The 17,002-nt window shown below is 35.3% G+C and overlaps 2 protein-coding genes across 2 annotated transcripts in view; one reads left to right on the top strand and one right to left on the bottom strand.

Moving 5' to 3' along the window:
* LOC134664659 (glycerol-3-phosphate dehydrogenase [NAD(+)], cytoplasmic) overlaps nucleotides 1-4,376 on the top strand; it is a 32,337-nt gene extending 27,961 nt beyond the window's left edge. The window contains exon 9 of the mRNA XM_063521402.1: nucleotides 4,242-4,376. Coding sequence (XP_063377472.1) covers nucleotides 4,242-4,272 — 31 coding nt within the window. The 3' untranslated portion in view covers nucleotides 4,273-4,376. The remainder of the gene's footprint in view (nucleotides 1-4,241) is intronic.
* A 4,367-nt stretch (nucleotides 4,377-8,743) lies between these two features.
* On the bottom strand, nucleotides 8,744-12,605 carry LOC134664647 (methionyl-tRNA formyltransferase, mitochondrial). Its single transcript, XM_063521388.1, has 5 exons — nucleotides 12,434-12,605; nucleotides 12,009-12,215; nucleotides 10,556-10,689; nucleotides 9,978-10,145; nucleotides 8,744-9,450 (listed from the first exon to the last, which is right to left on the bottom strand). Exons 1-5 carry the CDS (start codon nucleotides 12,592-12,594, stop codon nucleotides 9,083-9,085), a joined length of 1,038 nt encoding a protein of 345 aa, XP_063377458.1. The 5' UTR covers nucleotides 12,595-12,605; the 3' UTR covers nucleotides 8,744-9,082.
* Between the last annotated feature and the right edge of the window lie 4,397 nt (nucleotides 12,606-17,002).

Here is a 17,002-nt window from a genome sequence, read left to right as displayed (position 1 = left end):
CATTTTTCAAAAGAGCTCTCGTCATTCGTCTAGCGCAGCGGTCGGCAATAGGCGGCCCGCGGGCCTCCATGGATATTTCTGACAATGTCTGATAAAGTCATACATATTAAAATTGTGCGGCCTGCGTCAACTTCGTTTACTACTATGTGGCCCTTGGCTGCTAAAAGGTTGCCGACCGCTGGTCTAGCGCGTCACTCATATCAATGTAGGTTTAGAGAGTCATGTAAAACTGTAAGGTAGTAGGGCTTAGGTCTAGAGGGAGTATCTCGACCATTGTAGATCTAAATTTCGTTTCATGCCTCTTGCGCCCAAATATGCTAGAGCACAAAGGCAGATAAAGAAATTTCTATTTTCGATGTCCGCGGTAGCAGTGTTGGCCGTAATCGTTGGTGCTAACTAAAAATTGATCAATTACATTGAACAATAACTCCGTAACTAATCAATTGCATTAAGGATCAATTTCATTTTATTTAATAAGAATAGATTTTGTGATTATTTTAATTTACACTAATCGACAATGTACGAGTAAATTAAAACTAGTGCCTACGTCAAATCATGGGATTAGTTGTCAAGCGGACCCCAGGCTCCCATGAGCCGTGGCAAAATGCCGGGATAACGCGAGGAAGAAGACTAAGTATACTCCTTGGCTGATCGAATCTGTTAAAATAGTGAAATAATAATGGTGTATTCCCATTTGTCCCCGCTGGGCATACATGGGTACCGATGCATTTATACGAACCACATTGATATACACTAAAAACTGATTTCAATATTTTAATGGTTCGAGAAACACTAAACATTAAATATTTTCAATAATTAGCTATTCAAAAGAAATTAATATTAATGCAAATCAGAATGTTCAATGTAATTGAAAATTAATTTTCCTTCAATCTTGAGTCGTTAATTTGAACTAATCTTTCCAATCTGTAATTTTTAGTGATCGCCGCTAACGGCCAACACTGCGCAATAAGCTGACGGCTGAGGATCAGGGGGCATATCGCGAAAACCGAAATTCGTTTTTACTTTTACTCCAATGAAGGAGTAATAAGAGTGATAGAGAAAGATGCCCGCAATTTGCGAACTTCGATTTTCGCGGTAGCCCAACTGATCTGAATCTGATCATCTGCTGAAGCTACTTTTTAGCGCTATAGATTTCGCACGTCTATTTTCTTGTCTGACTATACTAATATTCGCTTTGCGCTTTGAAATACGCAGACTTTCAGAATGTATGAATGAGTTTGTATGAGACGGTGATAACCATAGCTCCAGTCATACGATTCGCTGTTTGTTATATAAAGCATGTTGTATTATTTAATAATTGTTACAAGTTACTGACATCTGTTGTTTTATAATATATGTATATGTCGTTCGCTATGTCGAGTAGGTAATATACGCCGTGAGCCTACATAAACCGACTAAATCTAACCACGTATTCCTGGCTGTATAGAGTTAATAATGTTTTATTAACATAGCGCCAGTCTTGCCATTTTAAATTAAATCATTATTAATATCAATAAAATAATGTGCGTTTTAAACTTTTTGTTCTGAATGTGCCATATTGTTAGTTCTCAAGTTCGTCGCAATAACAACTCATTGACAAGCTTTTGCTTGAAAACGGCAACTATAATAAAATTAAACTATATGTTCTAGTTGCTGTGCAAAAATGCCTTAGATGAAGTTATAATAACTGATAACGAGTAGCATAGTTATTTTGTCAATCTATAAATTAGGATATACATGTCAATTTAGGAAATGAGAAATATATTTTATTTTATTTTTGAGTCTATATAATGACTCCTACTGTAAACCGTGTACGTAATATAAAATACGCCAATTCGATTTTTTTTACTTTGCTTAACACTCTGTCACCAAGTATAACGTGTCTAGATAATATTTCGATTACATATCGTGCCATTTAAGTTATATTCCAATTACGCTTGGGGGTCTATGGTTAAATATAGTCGGTTTATCAGGGCCCACGGTGTAGTAGGTAGTCTAATCAGTTACGATATATTATCTGGCGTATATGCTAACACCAACCGCTATCTAGTTTCGGCGAGTAGTTGCAATAAATCAACAAGCTCTCGAGTGCTTGTTCGTTCAGATAACATTTTATTGATGTTGTGAGTTCAAAGTAGGCGATAAGTACAATATTAGTAAATATTATTTAATATTATGTACAGAGAATCGATTATTATATCTTTACTACCCACTTTAACTATACTATGCACGTCTCGCTTTATAAAAGACAAATGTTTTATCCATTCTTAATGGTAGCCACGTACTATGTGGAATAAAATATATTTTCGAGTAAACTATTTTTCATTATCCTATTATTCCATTCTAGTCCTTATATGTTCCATCCTGTATATTTTGTAGATCTAACAGATTTCCATCCATTAGAACTAAAAAAACTTTTGCTCTAAAGTAATAATTTCTTTCTTCGTATATTTCATTAGAAGTTGATCGGTTCAGTTTTTAATTAAACCTATTCAAACGATTTCTATTGGCTATGATCTCGCCACCATGGGACACATTCATCAGTTAACATTAGACGTTAAAATGTTTCCCTGAAACGTTTGCCACTATATAAGCACAGTGATAAATTTAAAAGTAAAAGCACAGTCGAATGAAACAATAATTATGGAGAAATAAATGCTTGCAGTCTTTTCTCTGTGTGCGTGTTTATGGTTCATTCCGATAAAAAAACCTTAAGCCTTTATAAGGCAGAGAGAATATATTTCCCACATGATTTTGAACTTTGTTTCAAAGGGATAGGGTTCAATTTTCCATAATTTCTAACATCCTTATGCCTTATAAAGGGTTAAACGAAAAATCATATGACTCGGTCACTCTCAATTCGGCCACTAACTCATTCTCTATCAATAAAATTATAATATAATTGCTCGAACCACGCAGATCTGTGTTTTTTATTTACCGAATGAAATAGGCAAAAAGGGCAAAAGTTTTTCTATCTAGTGAGGATTTCCACCTAACCCCTCCTCTTCCTTGCATTTTACAGATTTGCTCCTAAGAATGTTAGTATTTACTAACCGCAGTGGAATCAAGAAATTTACATTAACGTTTTTACATGTTGTGCTTTTGATGTTTTTATTTTTGAGAATTTTACATAATGTACATAAAATGTTTTTAATAAATCTTTATTCACTGCATCTCTTCCATTTTGTATTAAATATTAATTTTCATACTTTCAGGCCTGAGTTACACTTGTAAGTTTTACTTACGTAAGTAGGGACAAAGCTATTTGTTAGAATGAGATAACGATATTCATCTCTCATTCTGTAGTATAGCCGTGTCCCTACTTACGTAAGTAAAACTTACAAGTGTAACTCAGGCCCTATAACTAATATTTTTACTGGCATCGCATCGTTAACTTTTCAAAGCACCTTTGTATAGCAGGTGTATCTTTAACACATTCAGTGCCGAAAACCCGACTATCGGGTATTTTATGATTTCGTTTCCAGGACGGACAACCCAATATTCGGGATCGTGGTACTGCTGCTTTATATGACGAAATTGTTGTGTCCTGGCGCGGATGTCTTGCTTGGCTTGGCAATGAATGTGTTAAAGTGAAAATCGTGTTTTGTATGTTGCCTCAAATGCAACTATACCTAGAAGTTGATGTTATATTTGTTTTCATTTATTTGTAATGTTTGTGTTAGTCTTTAGTAGAACTGGCCAAATATGTAAATAAAGTGCGTCAAGGTAATTTCGAAAATATGAAATACTAAACTAGAAGCAGATACTTGCACCTTTGAAACACAACCAAACGGTGTTGGCCTAGTTTAGTAAATATCTAGTTTTCAAAATTACTTCTTACATAAAAATCACATAGAGCGATGAAAACGGGGTATCTTGTATGGAAATTCCATACAATACGATATGTTTTAAGTTGCCCTGTGTAGTTTTTATCAGGCACAGACGAAAAATTATTAATCTATTACCAGGCTGACAGTTCAAAAATGACAATCAAATGTCACTTTTACCTACTGATCGCAAATAGAACCCGTGTTTGAAGTGCCGTATGTGGGAAATATATATCCCTTAGCCTGGTAAAGGGTTAAATTTTTAAAATTAAAAATGAACTAATAAAGAAAATAATGCTGCTTAAATAGGTACTCAATCTCCAGAGGACTCTAATTACGATGTGAATAATATTGGTTTACATGTTTGGCGCCCTATATTAGAAGCCATTTAACGTTATTTTTACTAACTTCTAGGAAGCATCAAGCGCCCAAATGCTCTCTGTGACCTGAATGAAGCTTCAAGTGGCACCCATCTGATATTCATCAGTTATTCATCTGATATCCATCCATCATCTTTAATGGTCTTCATTGGATTATTCCCAGTAGTTGCTGCCAACTCGAATTAGAGGCTTTGTAGAGTTCGTCTAAGCTAATTTTGCACAGATTTTGCGATGACACGTTCAAAACAATTTGCGTGTATCCATAAAGAAAGACATTTAATTGCATAATAAGGCACTTTCTTTGCCTATATCTTTGCTCGTGTAAATGTTTATTTCGTGTTGCATTGTAAAACAAAATATTGTAAATGCGCGTCGACGAAATAGAAACGTACGGACATTTTACTGTGCATAGTGTCACAATAATAATAGGTAAGTCATTAAAAGTAAAATTTCGAAAACTACTGCGAATAAACCTTAACTATTCAGCACGTGTAAAAGAGTACTCTGTGAACATTAAGATAAATACAATACAAATGACTGCACTCGAATCCAAGCACAATTCATAATAAAATTTATTTCGCGTGCAGTAAGATTGGATTTCGTTTGTCGGCTAACAATGAAAATTTGTATGTCTCGATGTGAATAGAGTACTTAAAGAGTAGGGTTCAAAGCATTGGTAATGAAAACGATTATGCAAAAAAAATGTGCAACAAAGATTATATGAATTTGAACCGACCTATGCTTTGAACACACAGTTTTTTTATTAAACTTTAGGTGTTCGGTGGAGTAAGAGGAACATTATGATGACAATGAACAAATAAAAATGCATACCTTGCCCCTGTGTTCCTTTTATCCCACCAGACCTTATTCTTAAATATATGAAGGTAAAGGCACTTAGAAAATAGTGGAATGCAGTTTCTAAATGCCTTTAACTCAATCGCATATTGTTTATTGCACAGACACATGTGACGTTTTTAGCACTCTACAATTTAGCACTTTCTGTCTCGTCAGTACTATTGTACAGAGACAACCGAATAATAAAAACTGCTATCGGTCTACCACTTATCTCAGGCGTAAGATAAGATGTATAAAGTTACGCGCCGATTTTCTGATAGAAAATAGGTGATTATTGGGACTACAATTAGTTTACATATAAGTAAAAGTAGGCAATACTGAAAGTTTATTTAATGGGCCACTTAGAGATCACGCATTGAAAAAAATTTTATACCCTGGTATAAATACCTACGACCAATTTTTTTTTAATTTTATGAAAAACGCACTTGTACGGCTATTTGCTGACTTCTTATCAACCGTCTCAGTTATACGGTAGATTCCCCATACATTTTTGCCCCTCCGAGATTAAGATTTTACTACTTCTGTGGCCTCGTTAGCGCCATACAAATTATATGGAACAAGACAAATACAAATGAATGTGTTTGCATTTAGTATGGACATTAGCTGTTTTTATTATTGGCTGTCTCTGCTATCGAGTGCACGCCTGTTGTCAGTGTCTCTCACATTTCTTTATATATTATGTTTGTCTGGTTTGTTTTCAATGCGATACACGAGTAACGCTATAAGATATGGTTTAAATTCGATTTAGCCATAACAGCTATGAACATCGTTATGTCATGTCAATGTCATTATCGTGCAATACACAATTTAAATACTTAAAATAAATCTAAGTCGATTAGGGTAAGGTTAATTTCACTTATATTCATTGTAAGGTAGGTAGGGGCCAAGGAAATTATTTTCAGTACCATTTCGTATCTTGTCACTGTGACAAGGTACTAAACTGAAATTAAATTCTTTGACTGTACATTAAGTCCTATAACACTTGAAATTATGAACTTTATTCCAGATATCATAAAGTTAGTATGAAAAGAAGATATTACATTCTGAATGATGTTTCTAGTATGTTTGCCATCATATCCTAGTCCGTGTGGATATAGTCATTCTTAGGTGTAGGTATTGGGGCCTTAGGTCTAGGAGATTATATATTAGTCTAATCGAGAAAGTTAAGTGTTCTCTGGCTTTAAAGTTATTTTGCAGTGTAATATTTGGTTCGGGGTGTTACTAAGTAAGATACAATAAATTCATTAAAAGTGAGCAGTGCCCTTTGGCTTGTCTCCAGATAAGAAGAAATCCATTATTTATGGAATATCTTATCCATATGTTTCCATATTGAAATCACGGCTGTAAGGTTGTAGGTTATAGATAGAGAAAGCGCCGCGCGCGGGCAAGTAAAAAAATAAGTTCATCTTGATTGACTTTATATCAATGGGTCTAGGAGATTATATATTATCACAGAACAAAAATTCCATGAGACACAGACATGTAAAATATATTAAAAACGGCTCACTCACGTATTTTAAGTCAAAGAACACTCGACATGTTTCACTCCAGTCTCCATACCGAGGAGTGTCGTCAGTGAGTGGGGTGTGTTCCCACACAAGTCGAGTGTTCTTCAACTTAAAATACGCGAGTGACCCGTTTTAATATATTTTTCACCTCAGCAGCTCGAACAAGAGTACTTTGCTTCTTAAAAACAGTGAGCAAAATGCGATTTTGCTCACTGAGTGAGACAAAATGTAATTCAAGTGACCTTTATAGTCAAATGTCATTTCAACATGCGGTGTCTAATACAAGTTCGATATAATTGGGTTCTATTATCTCTGTCCGGTATGTTCTCACTACTTAGGGTGAAAATTTTTGTGTACTACACGAGATCAAAGTTATTTACATCTCGTGCGCTTTTGAATCCCTTACTACGCTCAAGATTCTAAATTAGATTCACTCGCTACGCTCGTGAATCTATTATAGAATCTTTCGCTTGCACGGGACTCAAAATAAGCACTCGAAGAAATATCAAACTTTGATCTCTTGTTGTACAAATAACTATAATCACATAGAACTAGATAAATTGATAGGGAAAGTGAGGTAGCTTGTCAGGGAAAATGTTTTTAACTATTGACTTGCTAGCGCAAATAATGTAGGTAGGTAGGTAATTCTACCTGACCTCTATTTTATTCATAATGTAATTAAATACTAATATTAATTAGAAGTTCATTTAGGTGCATGATTCACTGTAAAAGAGGTTTATTTTATTGTCAAAAAGGGTGATCATGGGCTTTACTATAAATATTCCAATCATATTTTCATAATTTGTATAAAACCATCCTCGCCAGTGAAGTCATTTTATTGAATTGGAATCGTGAAAAACAGAAGCCTTGATAATTCTTAAAAGTAAATTTACTTTTAATAATTGCCGTAAAGGATAAATCGTTTATTTTCCAGGAGAAGAATAGTTAGAAAATCGCATTGCTGTATAAGTTAATAGTCAAAATTGAAGAAGGTAAGATGTATCGGCAGGCTTCTGTTTTCTATACCTAGTCTTATCAGATGGTCTACCGCGAACCACATTCGACGTGTCGCCTCTCTGTCACACTTGTAAATTCGTACGTAAGTGTGACAGGGAGGCAACACGTCAAACGTGGTTCGCGGTAGGCCTTCAGGTTCACGTAAAAATATTCCTAATTTAATGCTGGTCAAGCAAATCTTGTCAGTAAAAAAAGGCGCGGAATTCAAATTTTCTATGGGACGATATCTCTTCGCGCCTACATTTTTCAAATTTGCCGCCTTTTTCTACTGACAAGATCTGCTTGACCAGCTTTAGGTATTTATCCCTAAAGCGGTCTTCACACTACTAACATCAACACATTTAACTGACGATGGTTGGACCTTATCACATTGAAATAAGGTTTACAGTCGGCTAACTGACGGCATTGGTATAGTCGCCATTAGATAAGCCGAATTAGTATTTTCATAGTAATTAAGAAATAATAATCAAATGAAGATTTTTACGTGATCCTATTTTGTTAAACACGAAAATGTACTGTCATATTTTACATTATTACACATTGCATTAACAATTTTTCACCAATTTGTTTTATTTATATCCGTATAAAAATAAATAGAAAAATTAAGAGAATAATTGTTTGTAGAAAGCAAATATTTAAATAAAAATTAATTAGTTAATTCTTACAAACGTGCATTCTTTAAATTTTTCGTATTACGTGATAAGACCAAAGAGCAGTTAATGTGAAGTGCGGCTACTGTCCGAAGCTATAAGAAGTGTCAGCTCCATTACATGTTTCGTTTTCGCGTCTCTCCGCTTCATAGAATAGATTGTGATTAACCCACTCAGTAAGTATCATTCTATCATACATATGTACTTTCATAATTATTCAGAAAGTCATACTTTTCATGACTGTGTTCGTTTATTACCTATGTATAAAATGTAGTTTTAACCCTCACTGGGTATACTTAATGCTTTTCTTTCTTCGGTGTTTACTTCTGCTCTATCTGTTTTGTTTCTGGTTCTTATCTTTTTTTTCATAAGTTATTTTCTCTGTGGGTAGACCTACTTTTTCCTAAAATTATTACTTCTATGGATATATATTATTACTTCCTTCTATTTATGTGCGATTTTAAATTATATGATTATTAATATAACAATTTTTGCTTTTTCAGGGTAAAATCGCAGTGAAGTTAGCAATATATTAGTGTATATATTAATTGACCAAAGATTTTAGTCATATTTTAATGTTCAATGTGATTACTAGAATAAACAGTACAAAGTAGTAATTTAAGTAGAAAATAATGCCATTATGGGCTTTTGCAATAAAGACATATCTTATATGATTGGTATAATTATATAGTTTTCTTGTAGTCCGCAGTTTAATCATATTTCTATGTGATAAATCATTATTAAATATTTATATTTCAAGCCGTTTTATGAAAACATGGTCATCCTCATTATTTTTATATATAAAAATTAAACCCGTATAATTATATTTTCCATATTTATTTATTCTATTGAACCACCATACATTTTCTTTTTTCTATTGGCATATTTTTTATGTATCCATTATAAAAATCTAGCGCAGTTATTTCTTTTTTCCCTACTATTCTAAGTGATCTAAAATATATATATCTACTATCTTTGCATAGGACTTTTATTGCATTTCTCTTTTCGCAATATTCGATGGACCCCACTGGTTTACTTACAGTACAAATACCTACAGTTTCATCTAAAAATGCATCAAATAGTTTCAACTGTTTGTTCCTAAAAGTTGTGGAGAGTGGGTACAATCCGTATATGGCTCGGTATAAGTTGTAGACCTCGGTCGCAGTCATATCGGACCATCTGACGTCACTGATGCTTTTGTTGATTTTTTTAGCTGAAATAATGAACGCACAAGTTAATGAAGAGGCAGTATCAGAATAAAAATACGATTAAGGCCTGTGTGAGGCCTCTGGGGTTACTTCAAACATCAAAATTTGTCAAATTTTCCATCTAAAGACTTATGTTACGACATACTAAGGTAAGTTTTAAGCAGACTAAATCAGCGCCAAAATTAGTCCACTTTGGTTTACATAGACCTTATAAGTCTTGAGATACATTAAATATTCTACACGTTTTGTATAATCTGCGCCAAAGCTCCGAGCATTTTCAAGCTCCTACGCTCCTAGAGATAACTGTGTTCACATATCAAACGCAAAACAGTCCTCTAGGTTTTGCTTGCACTAAAAAAGCCACCACCGTGCTCTGAGGTGCTTTTTCAAATAGGTGTAAAACAGGTCAAAAGCGTAAAGAAGCTTGGACAGGCTTGTTTTTCCTGCGTCCACATTCTGGTTCCATATTCGCCTCGCGACGCGTCGCATTTGTAAATGCGGCATTAGTCTACAAAAAGCTAGAAATACATACCATAAATGACACCTTCCTCGCTCTGCGGTTTAGCATTAGCCAAGCTCTCCGGTAAGGTTCTCATACAATCTACCAGCATGTCAGCACCAATCTCTGATAACTGCTCTGTCAGCTCCGGCAGCAAAATATCTTTAGGCACAGGTACAGTTCTTTGGCTGATGATTTCACCTGGAATTTATTTGTCTAAAATAAGTTTAACTTGGATGTGGTCCCCCGACCTCATATGATCCGCTGCAATAAATAATGTTTGCGAATTATCAGATAAATAAAGACCCCATTATGAAAATTTTGTGAAACAGTCCATTATAAACATTATTTTTAAGTAATTTAAACTTTTTGCCTAATTTAATTTTTTTTCTCATTCTCAAATTCAAAAGATCTGGTACAAAATAAGAACCGAAAATAAGGATTCGTTAAAACATATACTATGAGTAGTAAGTCACCATGATGATACCAGATTTTTGTATTGTCATCTGCATAATATTATACTTACTTGAAAGTTTCAAATATTGCTAAGTATCAGAATTAGGTGAAAATCAACTAGCAAGATTTTTATAAGTTATTGCAGTTATACATACCCACATCGAAAATGTTAGGTTTGATCCTCATTAGACTGACTCCAGTAAGCTGGTCTCCGTGCAGCAAAGTGTGGATGATGGGTGCCGCGCCGCGCCAGCGAGGCAGCAGGCTCGGGTGCACATTCACCATGCCTCTGGAAACATTGGAGCAAGGAATTTATTACCCGACTATACATTATACATGCCACCTATGGGTAAAAATTTTTCATTGTAAAAGTGAGTTAGGGATAGTCCACATGCCAACTGTCTATTCAAAAAAGCTTATCTTTGTACGGTTTTCATAAGAGAAATAAGCCTATTTGAAAAGACTTTAATTTCTCATGTAGTTAAGTTGGAAGTCAAAATATTTAACAGTGCAAACTCAAGGGATTTCTAACATCCCTCCGGTATATAAGTTCATATAGGGGTAAATCTACAGGTGCAGTTGCAAGTTGCAACACAAAAGTGTAAGACACTTTTTGTGAAAAGATAAGGCTTAGGTTCCTTTGTCATATAGGTACCTACCGTAAACAATGCAAATAACAAATCTGCAATTTGATTATGTATGTGTGTCTTGTAGAACAAGACAGTCCTGTACTGTGCATTTACAATTGTACATTTAAACAATGTTCCAAAGTTTTTGCTTCTGTAAGTATGCAGTAGGTAATGGATCGGAAACCGGTATTTGGTCCATACAAAAATACCGGTATTATTACGTTCTTTTCCTTTCTTTGCTTTATTATTTCATTATAATGGGACAATCTAAAAATACAAAGTTGTTACCTGAATACATGATTCAGCCCTACGTAAAGAGCGTGAAATAATTCAAAATGAATAAAAATACTGGTTCGAAGCAGGGATGTTGCGGATGCAGATTGTTTGACATCCGCGAAAGCAGATGTGCATATTTCAAGCCTCACATCCGCGGATGCGGATGTCAAGATTTGGTACTTAAAAACGTCAAATATTATATTTTTAGCATTTTTTATTTAAAAAAAAACGAAAAGTTTAGTATTTGAGCAAGAATATAGGTGCGTTTTATTTAACACTTTCGCAACCGGGAAAAAAACGGCGCACTACCCCAGAAACCGGTCATCTATATCTGCGTACAAAACAACCCGCTGGGCGGGTTGTCCAGCATCTGAGCAAACATTACGAGTGCCTACCACGCAGGTTCTTGGTAGTCAAAGTGTTAATAAACAGTAACTTGGCCGACTTTTCGGGATCTAGACAATTTCGTTATATATAATGACAACATTACCTAGCACTTACGCCGCCGGAGCCGCCGCTAATATGTTCCTGTAACCGACTTGGTCGATATCTGCACGATTTTATGAGGGTGCGGATGCTGAAAATAATGCGGATTTTCCGTAGAAGCAGATGCGAATATCCACAACATCCCTGGTTCCGAGCCCTGGTAAGTAAGCAGGGTCAATCAAACTGACTAACATAGAATAGAAAACTAGGTACTTACAGTGGGAATTTTTCTAAGACATGATCTCGTATTAGGTGTCCGAATGCTACAATCAGCCCAATATCGTAGTCCAGTCGCTGGAGATTCTGTAATGGCCATGGTATTGTCTTCAAATTCTCTTTCTGAGCGTACTCTTCTGTGACTGACCGGTGCTTTGAATTATTAGTGGTAACTAAATCGAGGCGGTTGATACAGTTTGCGGATTTTCTGAAACATATTAATATTTAGACATTAGGACATTACCAATCGGCTCAGCATGTATCAATAATACATGGTACAAATGCGTATATGTAACTCGAAGGGCACTAATTGTAGACAACAATATGTAAGTGACTAACTACTCATTGAAATATTTTCACAGAAAATAATAACAAATAACGCTGAAATTGTATAAAAACCGAACACAATCGTGCTCAGTTTATTACCGGAATTCGTTTATTTTCTTCAAACTTTTTAATGCTATACCGTCCGAGCCGAAGAACAGAACATTATAACGAGAATTACTGCTGTAGTTATGGCAAAATAAGTGTTTTTCATTAAATAATCTTTTAAATAATCGAATTTTAAGGCTATAACTTAATGTCATTTTGTTTGACATTGACAGAAAACAGCATGTGAAACGTCAGGCAGGACGACGTACAGTTCCGAAACCATGCAATTATATAACTAGAATAAAGTATTCTATAAGGATAGGATAGAATTTTAGTTACACAAAATAGTTTCCCCTCTCACATTGTAGTGTACAGCCAAACTGAAACTCGAAAATGAACAGCAATCAAGGAAAAAAATATAAAAATAGGTATTAAAAACCTAAATACGCAGATGACACCTGTCTAGTATATTCTGGCAAAGACATAAACAATATAGAATACTGTGTACAGGAGGATCTGAACAGTATCATTAAGTGGGCGCATGATAATGGTATTATAATTAATATTGCGAAAACAAAATGTATGCACATTTACTCGCCCTACAATAAGTGTATAACAGGAGCACCAAAGATTATAGGCCATGACTATGACTGTCTGCATAGCGGTGTCCTTTCCTCTTGTCACTGTGAGGGAGTCGAGGTGGTGGAAAGTTACAAGTACCTGGGCCTGACAATAGACTCCCGGTTCACCTGGAGTGCACATGTGGAGCTGGTGTGTGAGAAGCTACGGGCGGTGCTTGTGAAGTTTCACCATCTCAAGTTTTTCACAGACAGAGCAACCTTATATACGGTCTACTATGCGCTTACTGACTCGATACTTTCTTATGGCCTGAGCACTTATGGCAGAACATTTAAAACATATCTTGATAAAATTAAACACCTACAGATTAGATTTATGAAAGCTCTAGTAGATGAAAGGACAAAACAACTTTGTAAAAAGGATTATAATAAATTATTTCTTAAATGTAATATGTTGCCGGTCTTTGAGAAAGTATCATTCCAGATTGCACTAGAACAATATGGACCATGTGAGTTTAAAGTCCCGGTAACTAACCCACTTTTGTGTAGAAAGTTGGCTAATGAAGCGTTGATTGTACCTAGAACAGTTAATTATTATGGCAAGAGGACCAGGTCCTATCTTGTTCCTAAAATCTATAACAACATACCCTTAAATATCAGGAAAAGCGCCAGCAAAAATGTATTTAAGTCTAAATTTAAAAAACTCATGTTAAAACAATATGAAGCTAGGATAAACTTAAGTTAAAGAATGTCATGTTATATTGAACTTTTTTGTAACTTATATTAGTATCTAAAAATAGTTTAAAATACCTAAATTAAGTAAAATAGCCTATAAATAGTATGTAAAAAGAGGAGCCTATTTCTGCCAACAAACTGTTATACAGTTTGGCGGAGGTTGTACCTATCATGTAAGAATATGCTGTTCCGTGAATAAATGGTTTGTTTTTTTTTTTTTTTTTTAAATTTATGTTTCAGACCGTACGTACCAAAGATGTTTGGGGCAACGGAATAACGAAAGAAGTGATTCTTTTTTGTTTTGACTTGCACAAATCGTTTTTCGTGGCAGGATCGCACTTGTCCACCGAGTTTCCGTATAATTTTTTTGTTGAGTTGGTTTTTTTTAATTTTTAGATTATTCCCTGTATTTGTAGTGTAAGACGGATATTAGGTACTGAATAATATTTTAAATTAGGCCTGGCTCCAGAATAATGGGGTCGGACCTCCCTAGACGAGACTGGTGTAAATTGAATAGACTCCGTACTGGCCACGGTCGATGCGCCTATTACAAACACCGCTGTGGGTATGGACTCCCCGGCCTGCGGCTGCGGTGCGGAAGCCCAAACCATCCAGCATATTATCCAAGACTGCCCTATAACGCGCTATGTCGTCCTCCCGAAGACCTGAGCACCCTGAGCGACGAAGCCATAAAGTGGCTGAATGGTCTTAGTGTAGACATCTGATTATACTTGTTTCTATTTTTAAAATATGTTAGCCATACGATCAAATAAAAATAACTTAATAATTTCATTGCTCTAGAATCTAGGTCAACGGGAAGTCACTTCCTTCTCTTCCTCCGTCCTTCTCTCATAATTAAGAATCGTGACTCCTTCGAAGAAGTTTCGAAATGGCTTCTCTCCATTTCTGTCCTCTGCCGTGTCTGCCGTCCTGACCGACGTTTAGGGCTCCGGCCACGAGGCCTTTTTCCTTCCACTTTTCCGGTAACCATATAAGATTGTTAGAGCTTCTGCGAGCAATGTGACCAAAATACTGAAGAAACCGGACCCGTCGCCCTCGTACCGCGCAGGCGAGGGCTCATTTAAGCAGTCGGTCTATACCTACCTTACATTAACAAACCTTTTTAGGGTTCCGTACCCAAAGGGTAAAAATTATTTAATTACTTAATACCTTTTTGATTTTCTGTATAGGTAGATAGATAGATATACAGGATTTTACAATGAATATATGAAATAAAGTAAGTATATATAGGACGTTATTAGTTATTACACAAATTGACTAAGCCCTACAGTAAGCTCAATAAGGCTTATGTTGTAAGACAAGATACTTATATAGGTTTATAAGGTTTAAACTATAATATGAGGAGCGTCTGCTGTGAATAGGCCTTTTAAAACTAAGTGAAAACTATACAAAAAAAAGCCTTTTGAAAAGACACTCATATAATAAAGTATTGATTTGCGTCTCCGATTTGCAAGTCCGCGACCGAAGAATATTTTTCTATATCACATACAAAAATATTATTAAGACAATAATATGGTCCAGCAAATCTTGTCTGTAGAAAAAGGCGCGAAATTCAAATTTTCTATGAGACGATATCCCTTCACGTCTACATTTTTCATCCGCCTTTTTCTACTGACAAGATTTGCTTGACCAGCTTTTACACTAACTAGAATTTGGGCTATAGTTGTAAGAAAAGCACTTAAAGTTAGTACTTGAAGTTTGGGTTCTTAATTTATTTTCTTTAAAAACAGCTTTAAAAAGAGGCTATTTCAATGTCCTTTGCGTTAATAATATACCTACCTACTTTCTTGCATAATCATCATTTTAAAATTTTAAATTTACTTAATGTTATTTAGTTATAAGATTGTAGTTATACGGATTTTATTGTCCGAAATGTTTTTTTTTATATAATCGGGAGTTGAGGTATCGAGGTGATCGCTATGTTACCTACTTCACAAGTTCCATTCTCAAAATCTCAACCGCATTTATTGCAAAGGACTGAAGTATTTCTAATTATCAAATGTTTGACACCTGTTCTGTGGAGTTGATTGTAATCGGCTTTTATGACCGTCTCGGCCCTAGAAGCTTGCGGTTATTGATTGAGACGTGTTTTGGTTTCTAGAGCCTGATTATTCAAATATTTAACCCTTTTACCGCCGCCAAAGATGCGAACGGTTACGGTTACAGCAGTTGTGCAGCTAGCATGGGTGGCACCCGGTGCGGAAATTGTGGGTGTCACCCCAAAATTCAATCAAAATTGTAAAATATATTTAAAAAGAGTAGGTACTTAATTGTAATTTATGTTAAATAGCTCAGGATTTACTTCATCGCTTTCATTTTACATGATTTTACGAATTTTTATAGGTGGCACTACTGATGCTCACGGTCGGGTGTCACCCCTAAATGGGTGACACCCGGGGCGGACCGCCCCCGCCGCCCCGCCCTAGCTAAGCCACTGGGTTACAGTTAATTAGAGTCAGACCGTAAAACGTCTGCAGCGATTTTGATAGCCCACGCAGTGCAAGTGTCATTTTACGACAAACTTCTATGAAATTATGACGTATAAATAACACTTACGCTGCGTGGGCTATCAAATCCGCTGCAGACTTTTATTGGTGCGACTATATATATATATCTTCGTATTCCAAAAGGTTTACAATAGTGCGTTATAACAAACACCGTGTTGTTCAAAGGGTGGGTGGTAGACTTGATCCTAGGGAGATTTCATCTCCTAAATATTGAATAAAGCTATATTAAATTTAAAATAGATCTAAAGCAATTAACTCTACAACGTTGTCAAAATCAGAACATTACAGTGATTGGTTCCTTTTAGGACAGTTAATTAATTTTCATTTATTGGCAATGGTTGTATAATTTAGAAATCGAGTTTACGATACAGTTAGGGTTGTCAACTTTTTTTGGTGGAATATAGTATTTTCCAGAATGAGGCATCAAAAATATATGTATAGTACCTACATTTCAAAAAAATACACTGCTTTTAGATAAAATACTAAACATGAGTGTAATATACGTTTAATCGGAAATATAGTATTTTAGCGTACTATATATTTTTCCAAAAGTATATATATACTTAGTACAGAGAGCCAAAATATAGTAGAATACTATATATTACGCTTGGCAACCCTAGATACAGTGTCCCCAGTCAACCAAAATTCATTCCACTGTACCTATAAAATTGACTTGGAGCTCAATTCCAATTTAACGACATGGTAAAGTTTTGATCTTTTCCATCCCAGGTGGAAGAGGGCCAGAAACAAGATGGAAGGATGTAGTGCTACAGGACACGAGT

This window comes from Cydia fagiglandana, chromosome 5 (genome assembly GCF_963556715.1).
Source record: "Cydia fagiglandana chromosome 5, ilCydFagi1.1, whole genome shotgun sequence".
Lineage (NCBI taxonomy): Eukaryota > Metazoa > Arthropoda > Insecta > Lepidoptera > Tortricidae > Cydia > Cydia fagiglandana.
This window is presented reverse-complemented; position numbering and strand designations above follow the sequence as displayed.